General features: G+C 36.5%; 1 protein-coding gene across 2 annotated transcripts in view; it reads right to left on the reverse strand.

Moving 5' to 3' along the window:
- The window catches only part of Aasdhppt (aminoadipate-semialdehyde dehydrogenase-phosphopantetheinyl transferase), a 25,316-nt gene that overhangs the window by 2,822 nt on the left and 8,229 nt on the right, over nt 1–14,265 (reverse strand). Inside the window, exons 5-6 of one of the 2 annotated variants that reach the window (XM_029481526.1) lie at nt 11,849–11,920; nt 9,292–9,315 (exon numbers count right to left, since the gene is read on the reverse strand). In XM_029481526.1, the coding sequence (XP_029337386.1) occupies nt 9,292–9,315; nt 11,849–11,920 (96 nt within the window). Of the gene's footprint in view, nt 1–8,879; nt 9,316–11,848; nt 11,921–14,265 lie in introns of those variants that run through there. The other variant, XM_021171937.2, reaches the window with a different exon arrangement.

The raw sequence follows: 14,265 nt of genomic DNA on the forward strand, positions 1-14,265 counted from the left end.
TAGGGAAGTGGGGGGCGGTATGGGGGACTTTTGGGATAGCATTGGAAATGTAATTGAGGAAAATATGTAATAAAAGAAAAAAAAGAAAAAAGAAAAAAAAGATAGCAAGGGGTCATTAGGAGTGGAAGAAGAGGGTAATATAGAAAGGAAATATGGTTAAAACACATTGTATATCTGTATAAAATTGCCACAAAAACTTTTAAAAGTCTGTATGTCAGTCATGAAACTAGAAAGGAGATTATGAGAGAACAGATATTCACTGCACCTTTCTTATTCCTCAAATAAATATAAAACAGAATCTGAAATCAATATGGCACTATGTGTTATTTAAAAAAATGCACAAGTCTTCCACATTTTAACATGCCTACCCCAATATTCTTGGTTGTTCAATATATATATAAACACAAAACTTAAGCTTAGAACAGTTCTTCAGTTTAGGCCTTGGCTATATGCTGAGCAGACCTGATTAGTAAATCTACCACCAGTCAATGGACATATGGTTGTACTGGCTATAATTTATGTCAAGTTGACACAAGCTATAGTTATCAGAGAATAGAACCTCACATGAGAAAATGTCTCTATAGGGTCAGGCTGTAGACAACCCCATAGGACATTTACTTAATTAATGATTGATGTGGGATGGGCTATTATTGTGGGTAGGGCCACCCGTGGGCTGGTAGTCTGAAGTACTATATATAAAAACAAGCAAGCAAACAAACACCAAGCTAAGTAAACCATGGAGAGCAAGTACTACCTCCCATGGCCCTCTGCATCAACTCTTGCCTCCAAGTTCCTGCCCTGCTTGGGCTCTTCCCTCACTACTTTTGATGATTAAACTGTTACATGGAACTATAGACCCCTTCCCTATCAACGTTGCTTTTGGTCATGGTCTTTTATCATAATAACAGTGACCATAACTAAGTCAATAATCATTACTAAGTTGTTCTCTATTACAGTGTTTTACCTCCTCATGATGCAAATAAAAGTAACAGTACTTCTTAAACCTACAATAATCAAATGAGCTGATAAATGTAAAGTACTTACACTGGAAGACTTTACCATAATGACACTCTACCATAAATGATCTTGAATAAAATACACAGCCAGTTTGCTGATAAAAATAGAAGATGCACCTATTACCTTTACTGAACTGACAACGAATGCTATGTATATATCCTATTCAGACAGACAAAACTTCATTAGCTGCCATCACATCTTACTTAAAAATAAGTAGTTGAGCTGCTTTAAGGGATTTTTTGTTTTTTCCATACCTCTATATTCATCTGTTTGGTTTTCCAAAGTTTAGATGGCAACATTTTAACTACTGAGTGTTGAAATATATAAACCTAATTATTTAACAGATTTTAAATACTGAGCAATAGAATTTTGAGAAATTTTAATTGAAAAATTACTGAATGTATAAAATAGCATGCACACACAGACATACACCCTTTTTACATTTTAAATCAACCCAAGGAAATTCCTGTATAAGAAATTCTTGATTAAGACCCACCAAGCCATACATTGGGCAGTAAGGGAAAATGTAAACAGTGATTTTGGATCAAGGAGACAGATAAGAAGCAGCACTTATTTACAGGCCAGAACAAAATTCCCTATTTGTCTATACCAAATACTCAGAAAAAAGGTCAAAATAAACACTGTTAACAAATTAGACGTGGAGTACAGAAGGATCAATGATTTTCGAAAACAATATTTTTACATCACTCTGTACTAGGAACTATCTGTTTCTGAGACAATTTCTTAAAACAAAACTTAGTATTGTGCCCCTTTGAAATGAAGAAATTAACTGAGATTTATACACCACAGAAAGTAGTACATTTAAGTTAACAGAAAAAGGAAATACAAAACATAGGACAGGGACAAACACTCCTCAAGCAAGTTATAAAATGTAATTTCAACAATAAACAATGGGAGGTGAAGGGGGGCATAAGAGAAGATACAAGGTGTAATGCTCAGGGAAAAAAAGATTTCTAGACTAACAGACTAGATGCGTAAACAGGACCCAGCATTTTGCTGCATTCAGGAAACACACCTCAGTGACAAAGACAGACACTACCTCAGAGTAAAAGGCTAGAAAATAATTTTCCAACCAAACTGTCCCAAGAAAAAGTGGGAGTAGCCATTCTAATATCATATAAAATTGACTTTCAACCAAAAGTTTTCAAAAAGGATAAGGAAGGACACTTCACACTGATCAAAGGAAAAATCTACCAAGACTAACTCTCAATTCTGAATATCTATGCTCCAAATGCAAGGGCATCGACATGTATAAAAGAAAATTTACTAAAGCTTGAAGCACACATCATATTGAACACAATTATAGTGGGAGATTTGAACAACCCACTCTCAGCAATGGACAGATCATGGAAACAGAACATAAACACAGATACTGTGAAACTAACAAAAGTTATGAGCCAAATGGATCTAGGAAATATTTATAGAATATTTAATCCTAAAGCAAGATGGTATCTTCTCCAAAACAAGCCTCAACTGATACAAGAAGACTGAAATTTAATCCCATGCACCCTTTTATATCACCACGGACTAAGGCTTGTCTTAAACTCCAACAGTAGCACAGATACAAATGGAAGCTGAACAACTCTACTCAATGATAACTTGGTCAAGGAAGAAATAAAAAAGAAATTAAAGAAGTTTTAGAATTTAATGAAAATGAAGACACATCATAGCAAAATTTGTACGACACAATGAAAGCAGTGGTAAGTGGGAAACCCATAGCTCTAAGTGCCTCCAAAAAGAAACTGGAGAGAGCTTACACTAGTAGTTTGACAGCAAACCTGAAAGCTCTAGAACAAAAAGAAGCAAATACATCTAAGGGGAGTAGATGGCAGGAAATAATAGGACTCAGGGTTGAAATCAACCAAAGAGAAACAAAAAAAGAACTGTATAAAGCATCAACAAAACCAGGAGCAGGTTCTTTGAGAAAACAAGATTGATAAATCCTTAGTCAGACTAACCAGAAGACACAGAGACAGTATCCAAATTAATAAAATCAGAAATGAAAAGGGATACATAACAACAGAAACCGTGGAAATTAAAAACATCTTCAGATCCAACTACAAAAGCTTATACTCAACAAAACTGAAAAATCTAGATAAAATGGTCAATTTTTTAGACACCTACCAGGTGCCAAATTAAATCAGAATAATGAATACATCTAAACAGCCCCATAATTCCAAAGGAAAAAAGCAGCAGTCATTAGTAGTATTCCAACCAAAAAAAAAAAGCCCAGAACTAGAAGGGTTTAGTGCAGAATTCTATCAGACCTTCAAACAAGACCTAATATCAATACTCCACAAAATAGAAACAGAAGGAACATTAGCCAATTCATTCTAGGAAGCCACAGTTATGCTTATACCCAAAACACACAAAGATCAAACAGGGAAAGAAAACTTCAGACCAATCTCCCCTAGAAACATTGATGCAAAAATAATAAAATTCTTGCCAACCAAATTCAAAAACACATCAAAACAATCATTCACCATGATTAAGTAGGCTTTATACCCGGGATGCAGGGATGCTTCAATATACGGAAATCCATCAACATAACCTACTACATAAACAAAGTCAAAGAAAAAAAAATCAACTTTTTATTAGATGCTGAAAAAGCATTTGACAAAAGTCAGCATCCCTTCATGTTATCTCTTGGAAAGATAAGGAATTCAAGGCCCATACCTAAACATAGTAAAAGCAATATACAGCAAACAGTAACCAACATCAAACTAAACAGAGAGAAACTTGAAGCAATACCACAAAAACCAGTGACTAGACAAGGCTGCACACTCTCCCTAACTATTCAATATATTACTCGAAGTCCTAGTCAGAGCAATTAGACAACAAAAGGAGGCCAAAGGAATACAAACTGGGAAGGAAGAAATCCAAATATCAATACTTCCAGATGATATGATACTATACTTAACTGACCCTAAAACTTCCACCAGAGAACTCCTATAGCTGATAAACAACTTGAGCAAAGTGGCTGAATATAAAATTAACTCAAATCGGTAGCCTTCCTGTACTCAAAGGATAAACAGGCTGAGAAAGAAATCAGGGAAACGACACCCTTCACAATATTCACAAATAATATAAAATACCTTGGTGTGAATCTAACCAAGCAAGTGAAAGATCTGTATGACAATTGCTGCAAGTCTCTGAAGAAAGAAATGGAAGAACTTAGACAAGGGAAAGACCTCCCAGTCTCATAGACTGGTAGGATTAATATAGGAATAATGGCCATCTACAAAAGCAATCTACAGATTCAATGCAATTCCCCATCAAAATTCAAACTCAATTCTTCATAAATTTGGAAAGAGCAATTTGCAAATTCATTTGGAATAACAAAAAAACCTAGGATAGGGAAAACTATTCTCAACAATAAAAGAATTCTGAGGGAATCACCATCCCTGATTTCAAGCTGCATTACAGAGCAATAGTGATAAAAACTGTATGACAGGCAGGAAGATCAATGGAATAAAACTGAAGATCTAGAAATGAAACCACACACATGTGGTCACTTAATATTTGACAAAAGAGCTAAAACCATTCAGTGGTAAGAACACAGCATTTTCAACAAATGATGCTGGTTCCGTTGGTAGTCAGCATGTAGAAAAATGCAAATCTACTCATTCTTATCTCCCTGTACAAAGCTCAAATCAAAGTGGATCAAGCATCTCCACATAAAACCAGAAACATTAAAACTTATAGAGAAAAATGTGGGGAAGAGCTTCAAACACATGGGCACAAGGGAAAATTTCCTGAACAGAACATCAATGTCTTATGCTCTAAGCTCAAGAACCGACAAATGAGACCTCATAAAATTACAAAGCTTCTGTAAGGCAAAGGACACAATAGAACAAAACAGCAACCAAAAGACTGGGAAAAGATCTTTACCAATCCTAAATCCAACAGAGGGCTAATATCCAATATATACAAAGAGTTCAAGAAGTTAGACTCCAGAGAATCAAATAACCTTATTAAAAAATGGGGTACAGAGCTAAACAAAAAACTTTCAACCGAGGAATATCAAACGGCTGAGAAGCACCTAAAGAAATGTTCAACATGCTTAGTCATCAGGGAAATGCAAATCAAAACAATCCTGAGATTCCACCTCACACCAGTCAGAATGGCTAAAATCAAAAACTCACCTGACAGCAAATGCTGGTGAGAAAGTGGAGAAAAAGGAACACTTCTCCATTGCTGGTGGGATTATAAGCTGATACAACTGTAAGACCCCTGATGCTGGGCCTCTGCTCAAGTCCCAGGATGAGCTGGCCAACACCCCAACGTCCCGAGAGAAAACCACACCTGATGCAAGCTGCAAGAGGTTTTATTATCAGCTAGCTGAGGACGAACCCCTAGCGCCTCCCAGGGCAGGGGAATTCGACCCTTCGAGGTGACACAGTAGGGGGCTTTTAACAGCTAGCTGAGGAATTGGGAGGAGTTGGAAGGAGAGTTGGGAGGAGTTGGGAAGAGTTCTTCTCTTCCGGGTGTCCTTGGTGAAATTTACAAGGCAGGAGTGGGGAGTGAGTTCTTTCTGAATTTTTATCTCCGTGTCCTCGGCACAGGAAGGCAGGCATCTCTGGTTGTACAGTATAGAAACAAAAATGCCTTTTGCTGGCTATAGAGAACAAAGAGCTTCTTTCTAGTTGTATTTTTAAAGATCAGGGAAAGCATGCTTGGGGAAATGTTTTAGGGGCTCTACCTTTCAGGGAGAAATGCTTTGAGCCGGGATCTCACACAACCACTCTGGAAATCAGTTTGGAGGTTCCTCAGAAAATTTGACATAGTACTACCTGAGGAAACAGCTATACTGCTCCTGGGCATATACCCAGAAGATGCTCCAACATGTAATAAGGACACATGCTCCACTATGTTCATAGCAATCCTATTTATAATAGCCAGAAGCTGTAAAGAACACAGATGTCCCTCAACAGAGGAATGGATACAGAAAATGTTGTTCATTTACACAATGGAGTACTACTCAGCTATTAAAAAGAATGAATTTATGAAATTCCTAGCCAAATGGATGGACCTGGAGGGCATCATCCTGAGTGAGGTAACCCAATCACAAAAGAACATACATAGCATGTACTCACTGATAAGTGGATATTAATTAGCCCAAAAGCTCAGAATACCCAAGATACAATTAACAGACCACATGAAGCTCAAGAAGAAGGAAGACCAAAGTGTGGGTACTCCAGTCCTTCTTAGAAGCGGAAGAAAATACTCACAGGAACAAATATGGAAATAAAGTGTAGAGCAGAGACTGAAGGAAAGGCCATCCTGAGATTGTCCCACCTTGGGATCCATCCCAAATATAGTTACCAAACCCTGACACTATTGTGGATGCAAAGAAGTACATCCTGAAAGGAGCCTGATATGGCCGTCTCCTGAGAGGCCCTGGCAGAGCCTTACAAATACAGAGGCAGATGACAGCAAAGTACTGGACTGAGTGAGGGATCCCTAATAGAGGAGTTAGAGAAAGGACTAAAGGAGTTGAAGGGGTTTGTCCCATAGGAAGAACAACAAAATCGACCAACCAGACTCCCAAGAGCTTCCAGGGACTAAGCCATCAACCAAGGAGTACACATGGCTCCAGCTACATATGTAGCACAGGATGGCCTTGTCACACATCAATGGGACGAGAGGTCCTTGGTCCTATGAAGACTGAATAGATTCACCAGTGTAGGGAAATTGAGGCTGGGTAGGTAGGTGGGTGGAGGAATATCCTCACAGAAGCAGGAGGAGGGAGGATGGGATAGGGGGTGTCTCCAGGAGGGGGCGGAACCAGGAAATGGGATAACATATGAAATATAAATAAAGAAAATATCCAATAAAAAAATGAAAAGGAGGAGAAGAAGAAGAAGGAGAGGGAGGAGAGGAAGAAGAGGAGGAAGAAGAGGGAGAGGAAGAGGAAGAAAAGGAAGAGGAAAAAGAAGAAAAAATAATAATAATAATGACAAATAATATCAGGCAAGTGGAAAAAAATGATTTCTATCTGGAATAAGGAAATCATAGCCTAAAGTTTAAAAACCAAGTAAAAGCAATATAAACCTTATTTGCAATAATTAAAAAACAAAGCATACCAGCTTTGTTGATAGTTCATAGTGATTGTTAAGGAAAGAGAAAAGGTAGAAAATATCAAAATAGTGAAAAAAAATCTGACCTAAACTATGCACTTTTAACGTGATTAAAAATAGAACAGTAAAAAAAATCTAAAAGGCAAAAATTTCTGGCACATGTCAAGCCCTAAAATTCCATAATTATTATTATTATAATGATAAGACAAATTTCAGTATTATACTCATATAGGGAAAAACATTACTTCATCTATTAAATATGCTTCAAGATTTTTTATGCTTTCTATAATTAAGCATGTCCAATTTAAAAAAAAAAAACTTTTCTGAATTTTTGAGCACTTACACACAGTATTTAATGTTATTAATAAAAACGATATTATTCTACTTCTTGCTATTTAACACTAAGAAGACTAACTCCTGAAGACATGCACTATAACCATAAATAGATTCTCTCATCAATATGATGGTCTTGGTATCAATATATTATATTCACTTTAAATCTATTTAGTAAATAAAAACAAATGGGGATTAGCAAAGGGTTCATAAAAAGGAAATACAAATTACCAGTCACAATGCCATATTAACCTCACTTGTAATAAAAGGATGTAAATTTAAATGTGACATATCACTTTTCAGTTATACAGTTATCCAATACAAGGAAACAACAAAAACCAACAAACCAATCTTCAGGTAAAAGAAAGGTAAACACAACTAGCTGAAGCATAAACTTAAGTTTTTCAAGAGCAATAAGGTAATACCTAAAAAGAGCAATAAGGTAATACCTAAAGCTGTTTGTTTAAACCCTTTGAACCAATCACTCCTGTCTGCAGGACATAACAATGACTCTCAAAACGTCACATTTTCACTGTAGTACTGCTTACAGTAATGACAAAGACAATGAAAGCTCCTAACATGGAAATGAGTACCCTATGGTAGACTTTTCTCAACCACAGTAGTGTGATGTCAATGAAACTCTCCCAAACCATACCAGGTATACTGGGCTGAATACGCTTGGCCCAGGAAATGGCACTATTAGGTGTGGCTTTGTTAGAGTAGGTATGGTCTTGTTGGAGGAAGCAGGTCACTGTGGGATGGGCTTTGAGACCCTCCTCCTAACCACTTGGGAGCCAGTCTTCTCCTAGCTTCTTTTGGAACAAGAGATACAACTCTCAGCTCCTTCTGGGTCACAACTGCCTAGACGCTACCATGTTTCCAGGCATAATGATAATGGACTGAACCTCTGAACCTGTAAGCCAGCCCCAATTAAATGTCCTTTATAAGAGCTGCCATGGTTGTGGTGTCTCTTCGCAGTAATGAAACCCTAAGACGACATACTTAGTTTTTCTCTCCAATAGTTTACTTTTGACAGTGGCTAAAAAAAAAAAAATCAGATACATCTGAGTTGATGGAATCTTTGGGGGGATAATTTATCAAGATAAAACAAATGTTACAACTTTATGAAGATATAAACCTGGAAGTCTCAACAGCAGTTTGTGCTACTACAGTCAAGGCAAAATGAGTGTTGCAATGCTGACACCTTAAAACTTGTGCTTGCTATGTGCCAAACAGATGTCATACAAGACAGTAACTTAGTACCAGTAAGTTTATGCAGCAGAATAGTTATGAAAGGCAGGTGTATTTTCTTATAACTACAAAATATATGTCCCCACTTTTAGAAAAGTAAATATGGATTAATTTGCAACAAAAGTCTCTGGAAAGTTAACAGAAATTTTAGAGTTCTCTGAAAAACAAGGTGAAATGTTTGCCTTCAGCATGTTTACACTTTATTTTTCTTTCTAAGATGCACATTTATCCTTGGAAGACTCTGTCATTGTTTCTATTAATTACAGTTCTGGGAGGAAAAAGTGAGCATACTCGACAATGGAGCCACTGGACTGGAAATCTGCTCTCAGAAAGAATTTGTGTCTTTAAAAATGTTTTGTTAAATAAAATTTGATCACATCAGGCAGTATATTTCAGTGAATACACAAGGTCACCCTTTTCATTTATTTTCCTTACTAAGAGAATCCTATCATGACTTGGTACCATTTCGTATTAGAATTTCTTCTGTGAAGCAAAAACAGTCCCAAAATGAAGGATCCTCAGGTGTCATAGGAACAGCAGATGCTACCAAATCATTAAAATTAAGAGTGGTAAACTTCTTCTGGGATACCTGAGAATCATCTTGATATGAAACCTAAGAGAAAAAAAAGAAACAAAAAACAAAGATTCCCTTGTCTTTAATACTTTATATTAACTATATGATCAGTTTTAAAATTTTGAAATAATTCCAGTGATTAGTATTAAATTAAGGCATAGTAAAATTTCTATTGTTTTTACTCCTTATATTAGTGTTGTCAATAAAAAAGTGAAAGATGAACATGTTCAAACCACTACCTGCAGTATATTTTTAAAGATTTAATGATATTCTATATGCAGAAAGTCCAACCCAGTTGATATACATAGAAATCTAAAGATCTTTAAAGTCAGTAAGCAGAAGTGTATCATCAGAAAAATTTCTGAAACACTCCTGAAGTGTAGGCCTGCTATGATAATCTGCTTTAACTAAAGAGGAATGACCCTCATGCAGGAATTACTGAGAACCAACAAAGCGCCTGACTTCCTGTGACAAGCCAATCAAAACACAAACATACAAAAATCATTGTATAACATTGCTTCAGACAGAATGTAGGTGGTATATATGAAATAAAAATGATGTCTATGTTTAACATTGGGCCCCAACTCCAAAATATAATTGTGTGTGTGTGTATATATGTATATATATGTGTGTAGTATACACTATATATATATTATATGTATATGATATAGATTTTAATATTACAAACTTTGAAATCTAATCACTTTGAGCCCAAAGCATTTTAGATGAGGGGCAATCAATTCATATTAAACAATACTTGAGCTTTATAAATTATCTTAACAAAGTTTAGTAGACCATGCTATAACACAGTTATCTCAATTTTATAGATGGGAAATTGAGGCTCGGGAAGATCAGACCACAAGCTAACCACACAAGTTAAATTGTGAACTTAGATTTAGAACCTAGCTTTCCCATTATGCACAGCTGCAGTAGGCTCTACTCAAAGAGGCAGAAGTACTAAAAGTACATCTAACCAATGGTTTAACAGTGGCATGACAGTTATGGTAGTAACCAACCACTTGGGGCCTCCAACAGAGTGAACTTCATGTTTGGTACTGTAAAACTGGGTCAAAAGCTCATGATTGGAAAGAGCACAGGCCCTAGGGGAGGGCCCTAATATTACTTTTATGTTAAACTGTCATACAAACTGCTTTTCCTTAAGTTAATATCCATAGATTTCTTGTGTTCTTCCCTTTGGTCTTTCTGTAATGGGTAACAACCAACAAGCTGACTGATAGTTGGGCATATGCCATAATAACATAAATATCAGTGTGCTCATCTGTAGATGAAGCATCTATATTAATTTGCCCACATCTAAGGCTCAGAGAACATCAAGAAGAGTAGACAGAATTTAAGAGCTGGCACATGAAGAGGAAATCTGTGAAATGCTGACTTCTGGACATGGAATGGTGGTGCACATAATTCACAGTTCCTACAGCTACCTACCTGTACAAAATCAAGCTCATCAAGATACCCAACACACATAAGAAAAGAGCTCCTGATACCCAACCCTTACTTGGGGAGGGAGTCAATCTACTTTGGAGATCATAACTTAAGTGGATATCCCCAACCCATGTATATATGAGCAGCACAAACTGGAGTTAAGGTTTCCAACAACAACAACAACAAAACCCTAAAGCACATGAAGCTGGTAATGAGGTAGAGTATATGATCGTATAGAACGAATCACACCACCTCCTACCAAATATCAATTCTAACCTACTAATATTCTTAAAAGACACTCTGACAAAACTATTATAAAAGAAATTGTCTATGGCCTACATTATTTTTCTCAAACTAATGACCACAGGATTTGTGTCCACATATATATATATATATATATATATATATATATATATATACATACACACACATATATATATTCTCATATTCATTTCATAAAAACAAAGGCATAAGGTTTTGCTTACAGTATACCTTAAAGAAATTATTTAGAGCTACAGCTATATGTACATTTGAGTCTCTTAGTGTTTTACCCTCATTTATTAGATAACAATATCAGAAATATAAACCAATTATGACTGAAAGAACAAAGTGAGACCAACCTTAAGTCCCAATATGATATAAAGTCTCACATAAGCTCTGGGAACACTTTAGAACACTAGGAATGTGTTTAATTTCTAAGGTAATATCAGTATTCACCAACCTTCAGTCTGATGCAATTTATATCCAATAAAACCATAATTCATCTAAAAAAATTATGGTTACAACTAAGACACAAGTAATACTGAATATCTATTGGAAATATATTAGTACTATCAACATTTTCCTCTGTAACATTTAAGGGTGTTTAAATATAAAGAAGATAACATGATCTTGTAAAGTTTTGTGGGTTTTATTTGTTTTGTTTTGTTTTTGCAGGGGGGGGAAGAATACCAGCTAATCTTAACACATTTGCTAATAAAAAACAAAAACAAAACAAAAAAACAAACCTTGTAAGCTATACCCCCTATCCTGATGCAAGATAAATTACAATTTTAATCAATTGTAAATAAAAGCATCATTGATTCAGTTATTTTTTAGAAAGACTTTTAAAAACAAAACGAAATCTTACATTTTGATGTCTAGATCCATCAGGCTTCCTAACAGCCACTGCAACAAAATGGTGCTCATCTATTTTGCTTTCCTAAAAAATAAAAACAGAATTCAGGTTCTAAAACATAAATTTAGACCTATTTTTTTTTACATTTAAAAAACTCATCTACTTTCTATACTTCTATACACTAAAACACTCTCTCACCTCTCTTGTAACCATGTATGGGGAAACAGGATTAAGTATTTCATATATTATCAAAGTATACACCTTGTTAATCTCTACCATGACCATGTGTTGGCTAGATCTATCAACTCTAAACAAGCTAAAGTAATCAAAAAGGAGGAACAGCCTCAATTGGAGGGAAAAGAAGAATCCATAATATTGAGCTATATATACATAAAAATACTAAAAGCAATGTACAGCAAACCAGCAGCCAACATATCCCAGTAAAATAAGGGACAAGACAAGGCTGTCCATTCTCTCCCTAACTATCCAATATATTACTCAAAGTCCTAGTCAGAGCAATTAGACTACAAAAGGAGATCAAAGAAGAAATCTAAATGTCACTACTTCCAGATGATATGATACTATACTTAACTGACCCCAAAACGTCCACCAGAGAACTAAAGCTGATAAACAACTTGAGCAAAGTGGCTGGATATAAAATTAACTCAAACAAATCGGTAGCCTTCCTCTTCTCAAAGGATAAACAGGATGAGGAAAGAAATCAGGGAAAGGACACCCTTCACAATAGTCACAAATAATATAAAATACCTTGGTGTGACCCTAACCAAGCAAGTGAAAGATATATATGACAAGAACTTCAAGTCTCTGAAGACTTGGAGAACTCAGAAGATGGAAAGATCTCCCATGCTCATAGATTGGCAGGATTAATATAGTAAAAATGGCCATTCTTGCTGAAAGCAATCACCATCAAAATTCAAACTCAATTCTTCATAAAGTTAGAAAGAGCAATTTGCAAATTCATTTGGAATAATGAAATACCCCAAATAGGGAAAACTATTCTCAACAATAAAAGGACTTCTGAGGGAATCATCATCCCTGACCTCAAGCTGTATTATAGAGAAATAGTGATAAAAACTGTATGACCGGCAGGATGATCAATGGAATAAAATTGAAGATCCAGAAATGAACCACACAGCTATAGTCACTTGATATTTGACAAAGGAGCTAAAACCACCCAGTGGAAAAAAAGGCAGCATTTTCAACAAATGGTGCTGGTTCAACTGGCTGTCAGCATATAGAAGAATACACATTGATCCATTCTTATCTCCCTGTACAAGGCTCAAGTCCAAGTGGATCAAGGACCTCCAGATAAAACCAGATTCACTGAAACTAAGAGAAAGTGGGGCACAGGGGAAAATTCCCTGAACAGAACACCAATGGCTTATGCTCTAAGATCAACAATAGGCACATGGGAACTCATAAAATTACAAAGCTTCTGTAAGGCAAAAGACACTGTTCAATAGGACAAAACAGCAACCAACCAACATACAGGAAAAAGATCTTTACCAATCCTAAATCCAATAGAGGGCTAATATCTAATATATACAAAGAGTTCAATAAGTTAGACTCCAGAGAATCAAATAACCTTATTAAAAAATGGGGTACAGAGCTAAACAAAAAAATTTTCAACCGAGGAATATCAAATGGCTGAGAAGCACCTAAAGAAATGTTCAACATGCTTAGTCATCAGGGAAATGTAAATCAAAACAACCCTGAGATTCCACCTCACACCAGTCAGAATGGCTAAGACCAATGTGTGGAAGCTTTGGCCTTTCTTAGAAGGGGGAACAAAATACTTACAGGAGAAAATATAGAGACAAAGTGTGGAGCAGAGAGAGAAGGAAAGGCCATTCAGAGACTGCCCCACCTGGACATCCATTCCATATACAGTCACCAAACCCAGACACTATTGTGGATGCCAAGAAGTGTTTGCCTGATATAGCTTTCTCCTGAGAGGCTCTCTCAGAGACTGAGAAATACAAAGGTGAATGCTCACAGCCAAGCATTGGACTGAGCACTTGGTCCACAAAATAGGAGTTAGAGAAAGGACTGAAGGAGCTGAAGGCGTTTGCAACCCCATAGGAAGAACAACAGTATCAACCAAGCAGCCCCGCCAGAGCTCCTAGGGAACTAAACCACCACCAGAGTACCCATGTCTCCAACTGCAATATGTAGCAGAGGATTACCTTGTGAAGGCAAGATGCCTCAGTGTCGGGGAATGCCAGGGTGGGGAGGCAGGAGGGAGTGGGTGGGTGAGAGAACACCTTCATAGAAGCAGGGGACGGGATAGGGTGTTTCCTTGGGGAAACTGGGAAAGGGGACAACATTTGAAATGTAAATAAAGAAAATATACCATGAGAAGAAGAAGAAGAAGAAGAAGAGGAGGAGGAGGAGGAGGAGGAGGAGGA

This window comes from Mus caroli, chromosome 9 (genome assembly GCF_900094665.2).
Source record: "Mus caroli chromosome 9, CAROLI_EIJ_v1.1, whole genome shotgun sequence".
Taxonomy (NCBI): Eukaryota; Metazoa; Chordata; class Mammalia; order Rodentia; family Muridae; genus Mus; species Mus caroli.